Source organism: Gossypium hirsutum, chromosome A05 (genome assembly GCF_007990345.1).
Source record: "Gossypium hirsutum isolate 1008001.06 chromosome A05, Gossypium_hirsutum_v2.1, whole genome shotgun sequence".
Classification (NCBI taxonomy): Eukaryota; Viridiplantae; Streptophyta; class Magnoliopsida; order Malvales; family Malvaceae; genus Gossypium; species Gossypium hirsutum.
This window is the reverse complement of record NC_053428.1, coordinates 12,440,101-12,461,436: the sequence shown is the minus strand read 5'-3', so window position 1 is coordinate 12,461,436 and position 21,336 is coordinate 12,440,101. Positions and strand designations below refer to the sequence as shown.

At 31.4% G+C, this 21,336-nt stretch overlaps 1 protein-coding gene, 1 long non-coding RNA gene and 1 pseudogene across 6 annotated transcripts; 1 reads left to right on the top strand and 2 right to left on the bottom strand.

Annotated features, from left to right (window-relative positions):
• Positions 1 to 2,593: 2,593 nt before the first annotated feature.
• On the bottom strand, positions 2,594 to 4,887 carry LOC107941072 (trihelix transcription factor ASIL2-like; annotated as a pseudogene).
• Positions 4,888 to 7,734: 2,847 nt separating this feature from the next.
• On the bottom strand, positions 7,735 to 11,616 carry LOC107941071 (uncharacterized). The gene is made up of 3 exons (XR_001695544.2): positions 11,294 to 11,616; positions 10,302 to 10,652; positions 7,735 to 10,192 (listed from the first exon to the last, which is right to left on the bottom strand). It is a non-coding gene; the product is annotated as an uncharacterized lncRNA (long non-coding RNA).
• Positions 11,617 to 16,567: 4,951 nt separating this feature from the next.
• LOC107941087 (FCS-Like Zinc finger 10) lies at positions 16,568 to 19,602 on the top strand. Of its 5 annotated transcripts, none has more exons than XM_016874607.2 (4): positions 16,583 to 16,802; positions 16,886 to 16,939; positions 17,895 to 18,938; positions 19,029 to 19,602. In XM_016874607.2, exons 3-4 carry the CDS (start codon positions 17,935 to 17,937, stop codon positions 19,183 to 19,185), a joined length of 1,161 nt encoding a protein of 386 aa, XP_016730096.2. In that variant the 5' UTR covers positions 16,583 to 16,802; positions 16,886 to 16,939; positions 17,895 to 17,934; the 3' UTR covers positions 19,186 to 19,602. The 5 variants fall into 5 exon arrangements, with proteins under 5 accessions (XP_016730095.2, XP_016730091.2, XP_016730096.2 ...); XM_016874604.2 differs by having other exon boundaries at positions 17,851 to 18,938; XM_016874606.2 differs by lacking the exon at positions 16,886 to 16,939 and having other exon boundaries at positions 16,568 to 16,802.
• The last annotated feature ends 1,734 nt before the right edge of the window (positions 19,603 to 21,336 follow it).

Genomic DNA, 21,336 nt, shown 5'->3' with positions numbered 1-21,336 from the left:
AAAATTTAATTTTATGGAGTTCTATTAAGGGATGGATCCCAGTAAAGATCCCTCTTCCTGAAGCCACATGCATTTTAAGAAGGGTCAGATATGGATCCTGGGAGGGATTCCCCAGCCTAACATAACAGCTACTAAATTTGTGTCTAAAAGAGATGAATCTCATACTCAACTATTAAAACCCACAATATTTTTAGTTTGTCATTCTACAAGTACAAATAAAGCATGAGAGACAAGTTCCAAATGTCAAAAGGGTATATTCTAAGTTCTATTATTTTCATATTCACCTTTTATTCAGAGGTTTATTTTTTATTCAGGGAGCTTTAACTTACATATTTGAAAAGCATATTTGTTTGCTAAACTTGTATTCTCATTTGCGAGAGTTTTTAAAACTTTTGGGCACAAATTTTTAATAAAAAATTAGTGGTTCTATCTTATCCTTAAAATTATATAAAAATGCGTCAATTTTTTTATCCATAAAATGTATTAATTTTAAGGAAGATAATTTGGAAGAATTTCATAGTAAGAAAAGCTAAGGAATTGATTTGTTTTCAATATTTTTTTATTTCATTTTGAGAATTTTTAAACATCAATTCAACTCATTCTTATATTATCGACTTTCTATATTCCAATCAAATGAATCAAAATAATAATTTAACATACCTAATAAATAATCTGCTACATAATCTTACATTTTGTAATCATATTACAAAAAAAATCTTACATTATTTTAAATGCTCCTTAGTAAAGTGTGAAGAGGGGATTAGAGAAGGCTCTTACTTATGCTGAACTTGTAGTTCAAGAAGTTCACATGGTTGAGGCTGTTGGTTCAGTCTCTCGTGTTCCTGCTATGTTAAACATCCTCACCGAGTTCTTTAGCAAAGAACCTAGGCGCACAATGAATGCTAGTGAATGTGTGCGAGAGGTTGCGCCTTGCAATATGTAATTCTCAATCTGACATTCAAATTTCGGGAGTTTCAGGTAATTATTTGCAGTTATTAATTTATTATTATCGTTTTGTTGTTCCTGTCAAGCTTTGTCTCAGCTTTCTACGTTAATTTAAGAAGTTCATTTATCTATTTGAGAAACACGCATCATAGTATGATATTCAGTTGACTTTTATTTATTGTCTTGGAGGTTAAGATTTTGTCTCGAAAATCTTCCATGCCTTACTTTCAGTGTCAAGGCTGTGACATTCCATAAGACAAGTACTTTCAGTCAGTGTCGATGTTTGATATTCTGATGCAAGTGCAGATCCCAGCAAAGATTAGTACATACATGGTAATTGGTCAGCAAAGATACTGTTGCCTCTAGTGCCAATGAGACAAATGTTAACATGCAGGATGAAGGGTACAACTGATGCAACAGGGGTTGAAAATGGTGTTGATGAGTCAAGGAACAAGCCTGTTTAAATGGAAACCGATACTAAAGTATGTGTTTTTGGTCTGCAGTCTATAAATGAGTTGACAGGATTGACAGTTTAGCCTTTAAGGAAGGGCTTACTCCTGGTCTTATATAGAATAATTTTGGAGCATTTGTCTTTGGTTTTTGTATGCGTTTGGTTGGTTTAAATTTTATATATGTTCTGCCTGTCGTATAGGTTGAGAATTGAGACTCCCAAGAAGAAGGTGAAGAAAACAAATGTCCCAGTGGCAGAGTTGGTTTATGGTTCAATGTTACCTACAGGCTACAGATGGTCAAAAAGCGGTAGAGGAGTGAAGTACTCGATTTTATATCCAGCTTGTAGGTTCTTTTATTCGTGCATGATACTTGATGCTAAGACATCGAATTTTGCTTTAAAACAGGTTTTGCAAACCAATGATGACGAACCCTAAATCAACTAAGCCAGCCATGCCTGAAACACCACCAACCCAACCTCCCCAGGGAAGTGAGGTTCAACCACAGGGAGCAGATGGCGCAGATGTTAATCCCAATGTAAATAGAAGTCCTAGTACGAGTGTCCCGGCAGGTGGAGAACAATTTTCAGTTTTAATCGAAAAAACCAAAAATTAAATGGACCCGTTTGGTTTTTTAAGTTTCGGACCGACAGAAAAATCGACTTATTTCATATTATTTTTAATTATCTAAAATATATTTATATTTTATAAGATATAAAAGACAAATAACCATATAAATTCAACCCAATAACCAAGTTCTACCATCAACCCTATAATTTCTTTAGGAAAACTAAATCGAAATTATACTTGCAGCAATCTTGTGGGAATACTATGAAATGGGTTTAGTTATTTCTTATTTATCATGTTCTTTGGAAAGCTGATCTGGTGCAGACAATCAGTTTGCTGTTAACAAGGCACTGAGTTTATTAATGAATTTTGCTAACATGATTGAAGACGATTCCACCCTTGAGTTATTTCCATGGCAAGATCATTTTGTTTTCTCTGTTTCCTGTTGGATTTACTGAAAAATGGTGGGAAAAGTTGAAAACAAACTAATCGAAAACTTCTCATTCAATTGGTATACGACAATCTTAATTTAGCCCTAGTTTGTATAATGCTGCACTGATAGCTATCATGAGATCTACTTGCCCTTCTTCAAAACAAAAATGATGCTATTCAACCAAATTGCATGCTTGACATAAAAAAAAGGACTTGTTACCTGTGAACTATAGATATTAAAGCAATATAAGTGAGAAAGTCGGTAAAAAGAATTTTCTAACTCACGGTAGCATTTGGCAATAGGCTTCAATATGATATACAACAATATTTTGTAGTCAACATTAACTAATCAGGTTTTGCATTATCCGCTAGCATTCTCGATGGAGACGTCGTTATCCTCTTCGTCGCCCTGCTGTATTTTTACAATTTCGGCTTGTGCATTTTCCATGATCCGCCTCTTCTGCATTTCCATCTCCATGTGAATCTCCATCCTCATTTTTTCTAATTCCAACATCTGGTGCCTTTTATTATTTTCGATCTTTTCATATATATTGCTGAATTTATGGATTGAATCTGCAAGCATTCGGAAAGAACCCTCGTCATATTGCCTCCTGAACCTTCTCTTTTTAGGTGGCAGTCCATCTGAGATGTCCTCATCACTGTCAGCGGATTCTGAATCTGCTGGACTATCCCTCATTTTGTCCATACCATTTGCACAGTTCGAATAAGCCCTAGGGTTTACAAATATAGGCTCACCCAAGTCCATGCCACAAGACAGACCACCTTGCTGTGGAGGAGTTGACATCAACATATCCACCTTCTTAAAATAAACCCATTTGCTAGTGGTGTCTCTGCAGCATAGCCTTCTCCTTCTTATACTTCTTCTTCAATGTATCCAACCGATTACGGCATTGGGTATCAGTCCTTTCAATCATTGAGACCTTCGAAACTTTCTCAGCAACTTCTTGCCATTCCTCGGATCGAAGACTCTTCCTCCCACGTTGCAAGAAACAGTCACCCCATGCATCTAGTAAAACAAATGTCTCATGTTCAGTCCAGTCTGTAAGAGAATTCCTTCCACCATGCGAAGGCTTCGGCATCGATGAAGCTGCAGCTGCTGGTGCAGGTACTCGAGGAGCAAATTCATAACTCGATAGCAAATTCTTTAATTTCCTCTTTTTTGGGTGTCTCTCCAAGTCAACATCATTGCTATTTTCATTATAGCCTTTTGGCTTATCACTGCCATCATCATCATCCTCCTCCTCTCCATCATCAAGCTCATCGTCATCTTCATTATCAATATTTTTTCCTATATACCAAGCAACATTATTTTGTTCACGATTCTTCGCTTCCCTTCTGAAATCCTCCTCATCTTCTACCTCATCATCATTAACATCTTGATTCCCCATTGATCTAGAATATGGAAGATTTCTTACAGGAAGCTTCCGGCGACTCAAAGAACCATAACACCGCTGGTGACTAACACCATATTGATTTGGAGGATATCTAGCATCATCCTCAATGTCATCCATTGAAACCATAAACTCAGCTCGCCAATGAGAAACCCCAAAAAGTATCCTCAAATTCAAGCTTATCTCAGAAACAAAATTGTAAACAGAAAAGCCACAAAAACATACTTCTCCTACAACGTAATATACCTCCAATCTCAAATTTCATCTTTCCCAAACAATTAAGCCTTAACAACATTTTCCAAAACAATCCAAGAAATCGCCATAAAATCCCTAAAGTTCTAAAATCCTTCTGAATATTTTCTCTTCATAAAAGGAAAGAATTTAACATCAAGCTTCCTCCTTTATTATTGAATCAACCAACAAACCTTAAAAATTACTAAAAAAAATGAACTTTCTCAACTGTAAATAGTATAATTCCAAATCTTGTCTAACTTAACAAAATCAACAGCGTTCATTATACAAATAATCTTTTTAAAAAACTAAATTTCAAGTTATTTTCTTTTTATTTGATCATTTTTACTACTCAGCTCTTGATGACCAAATTAACTTTTCCAAAAAAAAAATTAACCCACTCATCATAAAATTCGATAAAGCCCCTAAACCTTTAATCAAATCAAGGAACAAATGAATCAAAACGTACCTGGAAAAAAAAAAGCTCTCAAATTTCTCAAACTACCTTTCAACATCAATTCCTAATTGAAGCTCTAAGAAGCCTCTAACTAAAAAAATGAAGGCAAACTGAAATTTCAATTTGTTCTTTGAAGAAATTGAAACAAACTGCGTTTGTGGAAATTTTTAAAAATTGGAAGGAAAAATATTAATTGGAGATAAAAAGATGATCGCTGTTATTATACAGCTTTGTGCGTTTTTTTTCCCTTCATAACAGGCCTTGATATTGATGAGCCCTTCGAATCAAACGGGATTGTGTTTGATTGCTGTTGTATTTTTTTATTGATCGAAATCAAAGTATTTGGCCAAGAAAAAAACGTTTAAATGAAAAAGGCAATGGGTAATTTATATGTATTTGTATTAAAAAATTATTAAAGTCTTAGTAATTAGTTTAAAAAATAAGTATTAATAAAAAATGATTGAGTATTTAATTTAAAGTTAGCAATAAATTGAATTTTTGAAATATAATTTTTTTTAAAATAATTAAATGATGATGTGATAATTAACATGAAAAATATGATAATGTAAGGATTGATGTGAAATAAAATATTGATGTAAAAGATTTAATAAAATTTTAATTTATTTAACGAAATGTTAATTGATTTTTAGAAATTCTAAAAAAATCATTAAACTATAAATATATATATTTATTAAAATGATAAAAATATTTAAAAATTGTTAAGAACTATTGCAATAAAAAATCATATATATAATCATTGGTTTTGATAAAAATGAGATGGAGAGCTTGAATTATGATAGTGAATAGACTTTGTATGAGATGTGAGTTTGAGGGGTTTGATTAATATTAAGTTTAGTGTTGCTTAAGTAATGATTTTAGTTAGGAGTAATGACTAGAATTACCTCTGTGTTTTATTAAAATTGTCTATACTTTTAATTTATTTGACGTCATTTAATATGTGATCAATCTCTTGTGCCACCTACAGGGACTAAAAGCTAATTTATCAATATTTATTATTAAGTTATAGAAAGAACATCTTTATTAATCAAATAAAGAAAATGTCCGCCATCATCTTCAATCTTCTTCCCAAAAACCTGCAAGATCTAGAATTTTCAAAAACCTTCACCAAACTTGGTCAAGTGTTTGTCTTTGAAACCGTTATCAGAATCACCGGGAGGCTCATGAGGTGGGTTTTTGGTTCTGGTACAGATAAGTTGATTAACAAGGCTATGGATATATCATATTAGCACCAGATACATGAGATTCTTCTTTGAGTTAACTAATTTAATCAAATTTCATTCCATCTTTTGTTTAATGCTTGGAAGATGGTTCCTTCACATCTTACTGATCCTTTTTTTTTTTTCAACTTAGAACTCAACTTTTTTATTGTGATAAAGAAAAATCTTAAATTTAGCTTCGAAATCTGAAGCGTAGGTTAAAGGATTTAGCGACTAAAAATACAGAGGAAGGGGGAAGGGTAAGTGGAGAATTTCAATTTATGGGTTTCTTTTTACAGGAAGAGATGAACCCAGAATTTTTTTTCTTTAGTTTATGATCCCAAAATTTTTTATTCTTTTTTTTTTAAATATCAACCCATACTAATACTGAAGCAAATAAGTCCACAGTCCACACATTATCCACCATGAATAATTTGTGCAGTGCATAACAAAACATAAATCTATATAAATGAGAAATCAAACATCCACTCTATATCATCAATAGCCAACTACCTTTAGATTTTGAGAGTAGAGCCGAAAAACAAAGCCATGGATAAACTCATAAGGGCGCAAGCAACCATGAAAGCAAGCATCAAAGAAGCCTCGGAGAGATCAATTGTCGCAAATCCGTAAGTGTTTAAAAGAGAAAAAAATGAAAAAAAATAACGGCCTTTTTTCAGTTAAAGGATTGAGCAAACAACGGATCCGATTAGAAGGTTGGTTTAAAAAAAAATTTAGATAAAAATATAGGATCGAAAATAAGTTTAGACAATAAAATAAAATCAATTTAGACGATGTGTTGGGCCTCAATTAAGATTTTTTTGTCTAAATTTTCAAAGAAGAATTGTTTTAGCAGCTATTTTTCATGTTTTGCTGTTATTTTTTCGTTTTTTGTCACTATTTTGCTACTATCTTATTGTTATGTTATTAATGTTTAGATATTGTGTAATACTTGTTTTATTGTTAATTTTGCTTTTATTTTAAAGGAATTTGTTTGTTAAGTTTCACTTATCTTAATATTATTTAAGTATAAAGATTTTTGATTTATTTTTAATTTGTTAAAAAATATTTATTTTAATATTCTTTTAATGTATTTGGTGTATTATATTTTTTTTAAAAATTATAAAAAAATAAAATTAAAAACATTAATACGAGTCGACACTAAACGTAGCAATCAGGCCCAAAATTTTGTTAAAGTCTAATTCGAACCCGACCCGACCTGAGTTATGGACAACTCTAAGCAAATGTTATATATTCTCGAGAGTGTATCAACTTAAACGATAAACCCATAATACCAATTTCTAGAATTGGGAAGAATATCAATTAATTTTAGTTAATAAATTTTATTTTAGTTTCTCTTGTTTTTGTTTTTTGGAATTTTTACTACGTTGTAGAGACGAAGATGTTATAAATTGGGAGAAAATAATAATTATTTTATTTAATAAATTTTACCTCTAAAAAGAAAAAGGAAAAAATTTATACAAGTCCTTATTTTCTTACCATTTAGTTTTTTCATCTGGTCCAAGTGCCATATGGCATTTTTTTAGTTGTCCATGTGTTAACTAGAATTTAAAATCATTAGGCCAGATATCAGAAAACTGGATGGAACAAAAGTAAAGTTAGCAAATTGGACAAATTGAAAATACATATACCACATTGACAATTTTGTTAAAGTATTAGGGTAAATCTTGCCGTTATCCCTCTTAGAATAAGTAATGCAAGGGAAGTTGACAAGGTTGAATTGAAGTGTGGTAAAAGGTATATGTAGCATTTCCCTTGCAACTATAGTATATGTCTTGATTGGTGGTTCTAATCCCTACATCTGTATTTTTTATAATTAATATTGTATATAACATTAACACTTTTCCCATATTTACCCCACCAATTAAAACTCCCTCCTCTTTGTGGAGGTCAGGAATAAAATTTCGACACAAGAATAATAACTTTCATTAAGAGATTCATTGGTCATAAATAGACAACACTATGAAAACTTCTTCCAATAAAGAGTCTAATCTCCCCTCAACAACATTAAAATATTAAAAAATCAATACTCGTCGTTTACTATATTACTTGACTATTATTTGAAATATTATTTTAAGGTTATAAAAAAAAATACAAAATGCTTAATGAAAAAAAAAACTAAATTTCTCTTACACTTAAGATGCAAAAGGCTCAAATAAAATTATTGTTGTTGTTTGGGGTAATTTTTAATGGGTTATTATTTGAAAAATTTACAAATGTTTAACTCAGATTGGTTGTCTATATTTCCTGAGGTAATAATTCAACATCTTCCACATTCTTTTTCAGATCATTACCCACTTCTTATCACGACGAAAAGAAGAGATAATGAGCGGCCTAAAAGAAGTTTCAAATTCGAAGCTTGGTGGCTATTAGAGGAATCATTTATTGAGGAGGTACGATATATATGGGACAATCCAACTGGAGACTTGATAGAAAAATTGGAAAAAATAAGAAAAGGTTTGGATAGATGGGCGAATCAAATTCAACACAGTAGAAAGATAAAAAAGGAGAGGTTAACTGATAGATTGGTCGAATTGATGGAACCTGACATGGATGATGAAAACTTGGCAGAACTTATTGATATGAAGATCCAACTTAATTTTGAGATTGACAAGGATGAACGATATTAGGAGTAGAGGGCTCGAGTTAATTTGTTGCAATTTGGAGACAAGAATACTGCCTTTTTTCATAAACATGCGACTCAACGACTAAGAAGGAACCTCATTCGGAAAATGCAATTTGAAGATGGTAGAGAAACATAAGAGATTCGTAAAATGGAAGGAACTGCTAAATCTTATTTCCAGAATTTGTTTTTAGCTGGGATGAGGGGAAATTATGAACATCTGTTGACAGGAATTGATTGTTGTATTTTTGAGGAGGATAATTCTAGATTGACAGTGAGATACACAAATGAGGAAATTCGAGTGGCTTTATCAGAATTGGGCCCAATAAAAGCACCAGGAGAAGATGGGTTCTCGGCTTTATTTTATCAGAAGTGCTAGTTAATTGTTGGGGAGGATGTGTCTTCATTTTCTATACATCTAAATGGAGGTATAGACATTAGTTTAATTAATAAAACAAATATAGTGTTGATCCCAAAAATTCAAAATCCTTCAAATATTACTTATTTTCGGTTCATAAGCCTATGTAATGTGATTTATAAGTTGATGTCTAAGGTCATTGCAAATTATCTTCGTGTAGTCGTTGATAAATGTATTGACCTAGCTCAAAGCGCTTTCGTACCGGGGAGGTTAATTTCTGATAATGTGTTACTGGCTTATGAAATCCTACATACTTTAAAACAGAAGAAGAAGAGGGAAAAAAGGCTACATGGCAGTAAAGTTGGATATGAGTAAAGCTTATGATAGAGTTGAATGAAATTTTATCACAGAAATTATAAAGCGCATGGGTTTTGATTCAGGGTAAGTTGAGTCTCTAATGAAATGTGTTTCCATAGTTTCGTATTCGGTGGTTTTCAATGGTCATATTGAAGAGAATTTTCAACCCACAAAAGGACTAAGACAGGGTGACCCTTTGAGTCCTACCCTTTGAGTCCGTTCCTGTTTTTAATTTGTGAGGAAGGTCTTTCCAGCCTTATGAGACTTGCTATGCAAGGGAACATACTTAGAGGGGTTAAGGCAAGTAGAAGTCGGCCACAGATTTCCCACTTGTTATTTGCAGATGGTTGTATTTTATTTGGGGAAGCTACAGAGAGAAGAGCTCATTCATTTAAACAGATTTTGATTGAATACGAGAATTGTTTTGAACAATGTGTCAACTATTACAAATCTACAGTATTCTTTAGTACTAATACACAGGAAGGGGATAAAACAATTATATCTAAGGTTCTTGAAGTGCGTAGTTCTAATAACCTGGAAAGGCATCTTGGTCTGCCAAATATAGTAGGAAGAAAGAAGAAAATCTCATTTCAAATCTTGAAGGATAGAATGAAACAACAGATTGATAACTGGAGTGTAAAACATCTATCTCAAGGGGGGAAAGAGGTGTTTATAAAAGCTATTATTCAAGCTATTCCAACCTATACGATGGCATGTTTCCTAATCCCTAAGTCTTTATGTGCTGAACTAGAAGGTATTTTGGCAAGGTATTAGTGGCATAAAAATCGAGATAAAAAAGGTATTCACTGGTGCACGTGGAAATATTTATGCTCTTTGAAAGAAGATGGTGGTTTAGGCTTTCGTAATCTCGATAAATTTAATATAGCGTTATTAACAAAACAAGGTTGGTGTCTTGTCAATTTTCCTAATTCTTTACTAAGTAGTGTTTTAAAAGCAAAATATTATCCAAATTCGAATTTTATCAATGCTGAATTGGGGAATTTACCTTCGCTTACTTGGAAGAGTGTTTGGGTAGCTAAAGAGATTTTGGAGAAAGGATTATGCTGGAGGATAGGAACAGGGGATCGCATCTCTGTTTGGGATGATTTATGGATTTCGGAAGCTGAAAATGATAGATTGCATAATGAAACCACCAATGAGAGTATTAAGTTAGAATTAGATTTGATAGATGCTAATAATAGAAAGTGGAATACAGATTTAGTTTTAAGTACCTTCAATGAGGATACTGCTAAGAAAATTCTGCAGATCCCCTTGGCAGAGATAATCTACGAGGACTTCCAAAGTATGGAGAGGAGAACCGTCAGGCGAGTATTCAGTCAGAAGTGCCTAGAAGACTAATTCGGGTCCTAATAATAGTTTTATATAGACCGAGATTAGAAACTTCTATAGAAAATTATGGAATTTACAAATCCCTCCAAAAATTAAAATTAAAATTTGGAGAATTTCTTGGAATTATATTCCTACTCTATCTAAACTAAAGATTAAAAAAGTTGCAGCTGAAACTCTTTGTCCCCGATGTCACACTTCCGATGAAGATAGTAACCACATTTTTAGGTACTGTCCTACAACAACAGAAGTATGCTCAAATTTAGATTTTGCATGGGTATACAATAATAACATTCAAAGCTTATGGGAGTGGCTTATTTGGGTTTTTAGGCAGGGAAACAGAGACCAGTGTCGCCTTTTTTGCGGTGGGCTATGGTTAATCTGGAACCATAGAAATAGATTCATCTATAAGAGAAGATTACAACAGGTAGGGATATTTCTAAACAAGTCATCAGTTTTACAGCAGAGTTAAATGGAGTAGAGGAAAAAAGACTTTTTACCAACATTGACAGAGGTCATAAGCAGATGGAAAGAAGCACGAGGGTGATAGTTTATTTTGATGCGGCTTTTGATAGGAGAACCTCCAAATCTGCTTTGGGTTTAGTTGTTTGCAATACGGAGGGGGAGATTGTGGCCTTTAAGTCAAGTATTACAATGGGATTGGATATTCTGAATATAAAAAGAGACTCAAGAATAGTGATTAAGAAATGTCAAACCATAAACCAAGATAAATCGATTATAAGGGCGATAATCAGAGATATCCATAGCAAAAAAGTTTTTTTTTCAGAATATCGGGTTTCATTTCATTCCTGAAACAGAAAATGAGACTACCCATTTTGTTGCTAAAGAAGCACTGAGAAGATGAGAAGGGCATTACCTGTTGGGGCTGCATCCAATGCATATTCATCAGGAGAGGGAGCCACGGAGGTCAAGAGAACCAGACACAGGAGATTCAAGAATGCCCATTTTTTGATAAAGAAATGTTGTGAAAAGAAGAAGGACGACTGTTGGGACTGCATCTAAGGTATACTCATCAGAAGAGGGAGAGACTGAGATCAAGAGAGTCAGACGAAGAAAATTCAAGAAGATTTTAAGAGGATATTGGTAGATAAAAGATTTCATTGGGAAATGCTATCATAAAAGCAGGGCGGTGGATATGAAAGGACAAAGGCTAGTGATGTCCAACTATCTTGATTGACCGAACTGAAGATTAGTTTTTATTTTATTTTATTTTATTTTAAATTTTGAATTCTTTGGGTCAAGATTATTCGGGCTTGGCCTACTCTGTTATTGCTTTTGCTTATGTTTTCTTTTATTATGGTCTTAAGCCCAATTCTAGCTAAAACCTAATTTGTATTTTTTTATTATTTCTCTATATATAAAAGTCCAGTTGATTTTCAAAAAAAAAAACGAGGTTAAAATAATAATAAGAAACTAAATAAATGATATGCATAGTAATTTTTAATTCGGATTATAAAATTTAAAACCTTCATCATCATTACATAAACAATTATTTATTTTTAATAATTTATATATATTTATTATTAAGAAGTTAAATTTATTATACATAAAATTATTTATGTGAGATTGTTTCACCTTCAAATTTTCAATCTATATTTAAACTTTAATTTTCATAAATGAAAAATTTATAATGATTTGTAAAGAAAAAAGATTACATGTTAAAGCAAGGTAAATGTACAATTTACATTTTATTCATTTTTAAATATACAATTATATAGAATTGGATTTTAAAAATGGAAATATTGATACAAATAATTACGTATTTATTTTGAATAAGGATTTTTTTTAAGATTTAAAGGTGTAAAAAGTACTCAAACTTAACTTTTTTTTACTCAATTGGGTACTTGAATTTTCAAAATGCATAAAAAAAACCTCAAATTTTTTCAAAAAAACGATCAAGCCCTTTTTTTTGCACTCAATTAGGTACTTGAACTGTCAAAATATATATAAAAAAGTCTTTTGATCATTAACTTTAACAGTTAACCATTAAAGTTAATTGCTCCTAAATTTTTTTAGTTAAAGTCACTATGTGTCACAACCATGATATGACACGTGGCAAAAAAGATAAAAAATAAAAAAATAAAATTAATAATTTTTAATAAAAAATATAAAAATATTTAATTTTTATTAAAAATTATAAATACAATAAAGATTAAAAATAGTAATATTTTACAAAAGTTGTAAAAAATTATAAAATATATAGAAATATAGAAAAAATTATAAACTTTTATAAAGTCGTAAGAAAATTATAAAAAAAGTAAAAAAATTGTAAAATTTGTAAAAAAAATATAAAATTTATTGTACCAAAAGAAGCATTTTATTAATTTTTTTATAACTTTTATTGATTTTATTTTTTATTAATTTTTAAAACATGTTATGTTGTGTTGTGGCACGTGATTGCTTTAACTGAAAAAAATTGGAAGTCGTTAACTTTAACGGTTAACGGTTAAAGTTAATGGTTAAAGCCTAAAGGACCTTTTTGATAAATTTTATAATTTTTTTATGATTTTTATAATTTTTTACATTTTTATGATTTTTATATATTTTACTTTTTTATTAAAATTTAATACTTTTTATAACATTTATTTATTTTTTTATAATTTTTTGCCACATGTTACGTCGTGGTTGTGATACGGGGTGGTTTTAACTAAAAAAATTAGGTGCAATTAACTTTAGGGCAATTAACTTTAATGTTCAACTATTAAAGTTAATGTCAAAATGACTTTTTGATACATTTTGACAATTCAAGTATCAAAATGAGTGTGAAAAAAAAAACAAGGGCTTACTTGCTTTTTTTTGAAAAAGTTTGAAGGTTTTTTTATGTATTTTGAAAGTTTAAGTACTCAATTGAGTGAAAAAAAAGGACTTAATTGTTTTTTTTTAAGTTGAGGGTGTTTTTTATGCATTTTAAAAGTTTAAATATCTAATTAAGTAAAAAAAAACAAAGACTTAATTACTTTTTTTGAAAAAGTTTGAGATTTTTTTTACATGATTAAGCCTTTGATTTACAAATGGAGTGGGTAAAAGTATCATAAAGGTTTAATATTAAAAATTGGATTGTATTTTGTCTTCTTTACTAAAAAAAGATAATTTAATACCTATACAATATATCAGAGAACAAATTGGTCACTTCTTTTAAAAATTTAATCTATTTGTACTATTAAGAACTAGTGCGACTGATTAAATAATCAAATAATGACGCATGAAATGTTATATGTACCTCATATCAACATATAATAATTAATTTTTAATAATAAAAATCTTAACAGAATAAACAATTTTTTTATTTAACACACAAAAATTAATTAATTTATTTTTTTAAGTTAAAAAAACTATTAGTAGAAAAGCTTCATGATACTTTTATTGAAATCATTCAAATTAGGCTAAACCCTGAATATCCTTGCCTGCAAAAAGAAACCGAAAGAGAAAAATTAAGAAAATAGTAGTATTAAAACGAAAAGCGAATGATGCAAAGTTGCAAGCTCCGGGCATCCCGATGTGGTTACGATCTCGTGCGCCACAAACAAACAAAAGAATTTCAGGCACTTCAATACATTGCACGACACGTGTGGTGGGCTCACTTACAGGAGCAGTTAACTATGTCATTTGTATCCGTCAGATCATCTTACTTTCCCCAGCGAATCTTCATATTTCATCCGTTGGATTGCACCAGGTTTGACAGCAAAAGGGAACACATGTGGATCCTCTCGTGTACATATCTTTATTGTAATTATTATTACTATTATTTGGTGTAATTAAGTATATTAGTGAATTAGATTTCTTTTTATAAAAGAAAAAGAAAAGCTGAGTCAAACTAAACGACAAAACAGAGCTGTAAAATAAATAGGTCTGTGAACTGCGAGGAATCATTACTCGGAGCATGTCTTTTCTAGTGGGGTCCACGTTTTTTGGACCCACTAAATCATAGAGTTTGACGGCCTTATTCGACGCCGTTTAATTTATTGTATGGCTCTACCACAAAGGACGTGGCAAAGCCAAAATTTCAAACTTCTTGCGGTATAATAAATTATTTACAACCATTGATTGCGTAAAACAATGCAAAAATGTTTTCGCCAGCTAATATTTTTGAGTGAGCTATACGCAATATAAAATTGAATTAATCTATTTAGGTATAATATTAAATATATTGTACATTTTCATGACATTTTTTTAAGGGAAGAATGAATTTCAGACTTCAAAAATAAAATTATTAAAAAATTACCATGAATCACAAATATAAATAGTAAAATTGATGTGAAAAATATTCAAAAAAATTAAATTAATTTTCGTAATGTTTTTAATTTACACGCATTCTCCAAGTTAAAGGAGTAGGAATATTTTGAAAATGGAATTTTATTTTTTACCTTTATACTTTTAAATCAATAAAAATAATATTTTTATCAATTATCATATAATTATTGATAAAAGAGGTGGATTTTTAATTTTAATAATCCGAAACACGTTTTTTTATATTTCGTAAAACATACGAACCTACACAGATATAAACAATCTGTATAAAGAAAGAGTAGAAGCATTACGGTTTTTTTCTCTGCCGGAAGTAGTAGTACGTTAGTGAGCAGGCTTTGATCCCTTAAAACAAATAGCACCATGTTTGGATCAATCCAGAAGCAACTTTGGCTGTGTCTCGGAGTCCTTAAACACCGACGGCATAGTAATAAGTTTGCAAAAGTTAAAAGCAAACAGATCTTTAGGTTCCCTCTCCTAGCCCTTAACGATTAACGTCGTTCAACGCAACAGGACAGAAATTTTAGAAACTAGAAAAATTGGCGTTTACAAAGACGTTTTTGTTCAGCATTGTGTTCTTCACTTTTTCGGTTTTTTTGTGCTGATTACACTATTTAAGAAAGGGCAAAACCGTAATACACTCTTTCAAGAGCTTTTTTTTTTCCTTAACACAACTGGAATTTTTATGGTCTATCTTCAATGCACCATTTTATGGTCTGAATTCAAAGACTTCTTTTTTCTTTTTTTTCAAGTATATAATCTAGACTCGAGAATTTTAAGTGTGATATAATTATACGATATAAACTGTAAAAAATATTATAATACGATATAATATATAATTTAATGTAAAACATTAATACGGCTATTACAGTATAAAACATGCAAATATATGATAAAAATTATATAATATAAAAGTTATTAATTTATATTTATATTTATATTTACATGATTATAAAAATGCAAAAATACAAGATTTTCAGTAAAAAAAGAGAAAATAAAATAAAAAGTTGATGAAGGGGGAGGACAATTAAAAGCAAAAACGTGGGGCAGATCAAGTGGACAACAATTGCCGTGCACAGCAAGCGTGACTGCTGCATATAAAAGAAACTCTGTTTCCTTTTGTCTTCAGCTCTAAAACAGGAATGGAATATACACTGTTTAAAGAAACATATTATTATTCATACAGTTGGATAATAATTTGATTATAAATTATTAGGGAGCTAGATAAACAGTAGAAAAAATAATTTATTTTTTTTGTTTCGTTTATTAATTCAAGTAAATTGTCAATATAATTTCATTTACTAACCATACTAAATCTTAAGCCTTTTTAAATGAATGGTACATTTATTTGTGGTTGGTGTGAAAATAATAGTGATGCAACGATATTTTAGTGTAAAAAAAAATTAAATATATTACGCAGGAGATAAATATCTATCCAAAAAGACTTTAAGATATATTTTAATTCGTTTAATTTATCAAAAAAATTATTTATTAATCCTATCTCTCTTTAAATAAATAATACTTTTATTTATAATTAGTATAAAAATAATAATAATTATAAAATTAAATGCTTTAACTATAATGTAACTTGAAATAAAATAAAAAAACTAAACATACCACATAACTTATAAACATAATCTAAAAGAATCCTAAGACATATTTTAATTATTTTAGTCTATCGAGAAAAATTCGTTTATTAATAACTTAAATGCTTGTTTTGAGTCGGTTTACTGTTTTATTGTAATATATTATTTACCGCCTATCAGTAACTTTTACGAGGTTATCAACAGCATTCAAGCTCACAAAGGTATACGGTGGACACTGTTTTCTACGAACCACATCTACATCGTATAAAAATACGTATATCACTCTTAATGATTAGAGAGAAGCAGAGAAAGAGTATATCAGAAGCCTCAGTCGTCTACTATTTCCCTGATTTTGATGCATTTCAGAAGAAGCAAAAATAAATTAACTAAAAAATTTAATAAAAATGGCAGGAAAAAATATATATTGAGAGTTTATATATGTTTTTGCTAAGCCAGACTATCATCTCATTCTCATCTGCATTTTGGGTGTTCTTTTTTCCTCTCTCCTTCCAAGTTTTAAGAGAAGAAAACCAGGTGGGTTCTTTTCAATTTTCGCCATTTTGTATTTGTTTTAGCTCTTTTATTTTTATTTTTTTTGATCAATCTGCATTTTTTAGCATCTGGGTGTTAAAAAGATTGGATCTTTATTTGAAACCAGTTTGATTTTCAAGGTACTTTTTTTCCCTTCATGTTTTAACTTTGACTTAACTGATGTCTATGTTGGTTTTGATGCATGCGATGTCTTTTTTTTTTTTGCTAAATATTAATGCCTTGTCCATTTTTCGAGTACCCATTTACTTTTTTTTGGGGGGGTAAATTTTGCATCTTGTTTCGATCGTGCTTTTTGTTTGAGTTACTTCTTCATCATTTTTTTAAGAATCTGTTCTCAGTCCTCCATCTTCAAAAAGCTCCTTAAATCTGTCTGATTTTTAGAAATCTTTGAAATTTTTTTGTTAATGATAATCTGGGGTTTGGTTAATGTTGATCATCAAAATCTATGCTAGCCACATTTCTGTACTGCTTCTTTGTAGAGTTGGATGTAAAATAAATTATTGGCTTTATTGTTTATTTGCTTTGTTTATTTACAAGTTCACTGTTGCATATCAGCTATATGAAAGGGTCGCCCCCTTTTGTTGATTTGGATTTACCTTTACCACATTAAACGAACTTATTGAGGATTAGTTTGCTTCATTAGATTCTTCATCGGTGCTCAAAAATGTCATTAGATGAATCTTTAATGACATTTTCAAGTTTTCTTTTTTTAATCTTCATCTTGCATTGTTGATATGATTCAAGGATCTTGTACTGTTCCACTTTTTCTAAAGGACTGTCAAACTTTTGATTTTTGAGGTGAAATTGTTATGATATTATTCTGCTTATTGGCTATTGCGATGTTGCTTTCCAAAAAATGCTCATAATTTTGGGGTATAATCCTCTGGGCTTTTGTTTTTCTTTGGGTGGATAAATGGATGTTCTTTATACTCTTTTTCATGGGGCATTTCCTTTCATGGTATTTGTTTTGTTATGGTTTTGGCATCAATGGCATATGTTTTATATTAATGTGTTCTTGATTCTAATGCAGTAAGGAGTTGCTGGCTTTCTTGCTAAAAGGTTGTGGTTTTATAGATAATGCAGTGTGAGAAAACATACTTCATAGGCAAGTTCAATGGATGGTAGTGTGATGGCTGATCCTGATCCAGACTCGTCTACATTGGGTTTAAGGCATATTAGCAGCTCACTATTCAATATTCCTGGTTTCCTTGTTGGGTTTAGCACTAAGGGATCTTCGGATTCTGATGCTGTACGAAGCCCTACATCTCCTCTTGATTTGAGAGTGTTTGCGAATTTTAGCAACCCCTTTACTGTTAGGTCTCCTAGATCATCATCTCAAAGTGGTTGTCAAAAGAAGTGGGATTGTAGTAAGATAGGCTTGGGCATTGTGAATTTGCTTGCCGATGATATTAAACCAGATGGTGGAGACCTTGATTCTCCAAAGAGAATGAATATAGTATTCGGACCACAGGTGAAGACTAAGTTTCCTTATTCATCGAGGTATTCCCGTGAATACCTTGGTAATTCCATGAAATCCAATTCTTTGCCTAGGAATTACATAATTTCACAGCTTTTCCAAGCCAGAAAATCCAGCACCAAGTCAGCAGATTACTTTGGAAATGAAGAAGTATCGGTTGAACCCAAAACAGATCTCGGGCTTTCCCCTTCATTTATTTCCTCTAGTGAAAACCTGAATATGAGTTCCGAAAGTTTTTGTTCAGAAAATGCAACCTTCAGTACTAACAGTTCACCTCTGCCAATTGGCAGACCTTTGCAAGTAGATAATTCTTTGGTAAGTAAACCAAGTTCACTTCCTATACTCCTCAGCCATAGCATGGTGTCTCTTTCCACACATGAGATAGAGCTTTCCGAGGATTATACTTGTATAATTTCTCACGGTCCGAACCCTAAAACAACTCATCTTTTTGGTGACTGTATTTTGGAATGTCACAACAATGAGTTGACCATTTTTGACAGAAAAGTGGAATCCGGTACCAATGTGCCCCCACCAGCTAGGAGCAGAGAGACTTCAACACTTCACCTCTCTGATGAGTATTTGAGCTTCTGTTACACTTGCAAGAAACAACTAGAGAAGGATGAAGAAGTTTACATGCACAGGTTTATACACTTCGTATCCACTTTCAACTTTTACTTCTGGTTGCAACTCTATGTAATGGCTGAGACTGTTTTTACTTCTGATTCTTGCAGAGGTGAAAAGGCATTTTGCAGTTTCGATTGCTGCACTGAGGAGATTTTTGCGGACGAGGAAATGGAGAAAACTTGTAATAATTCCTCATCCGACAGTTCTCCAGAACGGAGCAATGATGAAGATGTCTTCCTAATGGGTATGTCCATTAACATGTAATGGACTATTGTTGTGAAAGCTTTTTGCAGGCATCCATGCCCAGAGTGATAACATTAATTAACTGGGATGATCATCTGTTCATAAAAAGAGCTGTTTATGTGAATCTATCTGCAGCCATGGATGATCGGAGCATAAATCACAAGTCATGGATAGCACAGCATAGAGTTTAATTTATAATCCGGAGATAGATATAATATCATTAGACTGTTGCATTATAATTTTAATTAGATGAGTTAGTAGCGGCTGGAAGCCCCATCTCATCAGTTTTCTTTTTATTATATCTTTTTTTGTTATTGTTGCTTTTGTGTGAGCTGTTGCAGAAACTTTGGAACTTGACAAACTCATTGTTGAATCTTGAATGCATTCGACATTCACTGGATTAACCTTAGTTGTCTGTAATAAATTCTTGTTTATGAATGTTAGTGGTTTAATCTTGTTCCTGGTTCAGTGATGCAAATCTGGGTTTTCACGGTTCACTTGGTAATGCTGAAGAAGATCGTCACAGGTTAAATGTATCTCCTATCATTGGTGTCTCAATCTCAGATCTCAATCTCAGAACCAACTATACTTTTTGTGGAGCGCTGTATGTTACGTGGGTGAGTGTTGTAATGGTGAGACATGAGTATGTTTATTCTGGATGTGTTTGATACAGTGGTTGAAGTCTAGTGCTGGATTTGCTAACCTGGATATGGTAGCCTAATCTTCAGCACCAATCTTGCAAGAGCTTAGACAAAGGTGAAACCACTTATTTGATTTCCAGGGAAGGGGTTAGAATCTTGCTCTTCGAGTGAGTGTTAGCAGATTTTCGGTTTTTTGTTTATGGTTTTCTCCAACTCGATTTAATATGACTTATGGAATAACAAAGAAAAAGGAAATAACACAAACAAATAATTTATAATTGTTTTAATGGATGCAAAGTCAAAAGGCACTCACATCGGGTTGAAAAGCATTGCATCTTTTCTGCATGCATAATTCTTCTAACGTTTGCTTTGCACAACGTGAAATAAGAACCATGGAATTTGGTGTTTGAGGCAAAATTAATCATAATCAACTATCCTTTTAAAAAATAAAAAATAATAATAGAAGAAGAACAATGCAAATGAAATGGTCCAATGCACTCATCTGTATCATTAACAAGTGTCAAAAAAAGAGGGTGTTATAGCCACAATGCACTCATCTTTATAGCCATAATGACTTGTTAAAAAGGTGATATCTGACCTAATATTAAGATTGTTCACTATTTGCTTATTATTAAATATTAATGAAACTTCCATCAAGGAAAGGAGATTGGTTATAGGTTCAAAAGGCCCAAAAATAATAAACACAAAGAAGTAGAAAAGACCGACAGAAGTCAAGCTCAGTAGCCCACAAATGGAAGAACACCCTCAAACAAGAAAAAATATTTATCAGAGCTAGCTTACCGGATACATCAAAATTTTAAAAAAAATGGACAAGAAAGAACTACTTCAATATACGATCTTGCATGTTAAAAGCCTCTATCATTCACTATATTAACATGACTACTCAAATTTTAATGTTTATCAATATACGAAGAACAAATATTTATTCGACCATCTGAGCTATAATTTTGTACAAACATAGGAGGTTATGAAAAAGAAAAAGTAAGATTATACACTAAAACAATTTGCATGACGTGGCAACCTGACCGGCCTGTATGTTGAAGATAAAAAGTTTCACTTCTTCTTACGTGGCAATTTGGCATTGGGTTTAGAAGCTGTTGAATCTCGATGCTGCATGTATGGATCTGTTTTTGTGGACCCATATCTCTATTCCAAATTACCCATTTGCCCTCTCATGTCTAACATTATATATTACTCGATAAATTTTTTTTAATTAAGAGTAATTCTTTTTTATTAAAAAATGAATTACTTTGATAAAATTTCACCACTCTTTCAAAGCAAAACAATCTACTTGACCGTGTCAAGAAACAGTTCAATGCACTAATCTTTTTATTTTCATAATTAAATTTATATTGAACTTAAGTATAATGATTATATATATCTTCAACTGTAACAATTGAATTAAATTTAGGGTTAGTATTTAATATATTTCTAATTTTTTATTATTTTACAAGTAATTTTAGAAATTAATTTTGTGTCTCTATGTTTTTAAAATATTTATTTTTTAATA

Excerpts from the sequence above, each read along its gene's own strand:
- LOC107941087 (XM_016874606.2), top strand. The coding sequence starts at position 17,935 with ATGGATGGTAGTGTGATGGCTGATCCTGATCCAGACTCGTCTACATTG. Across the intron at positions 18,939-19,028 it reads GAAGAAGTTTACATGCACAG|AGGTGAAAAGGCATTTTGCA; the intron begins GTTTATACACTT and ends TGATTCTTGCAG.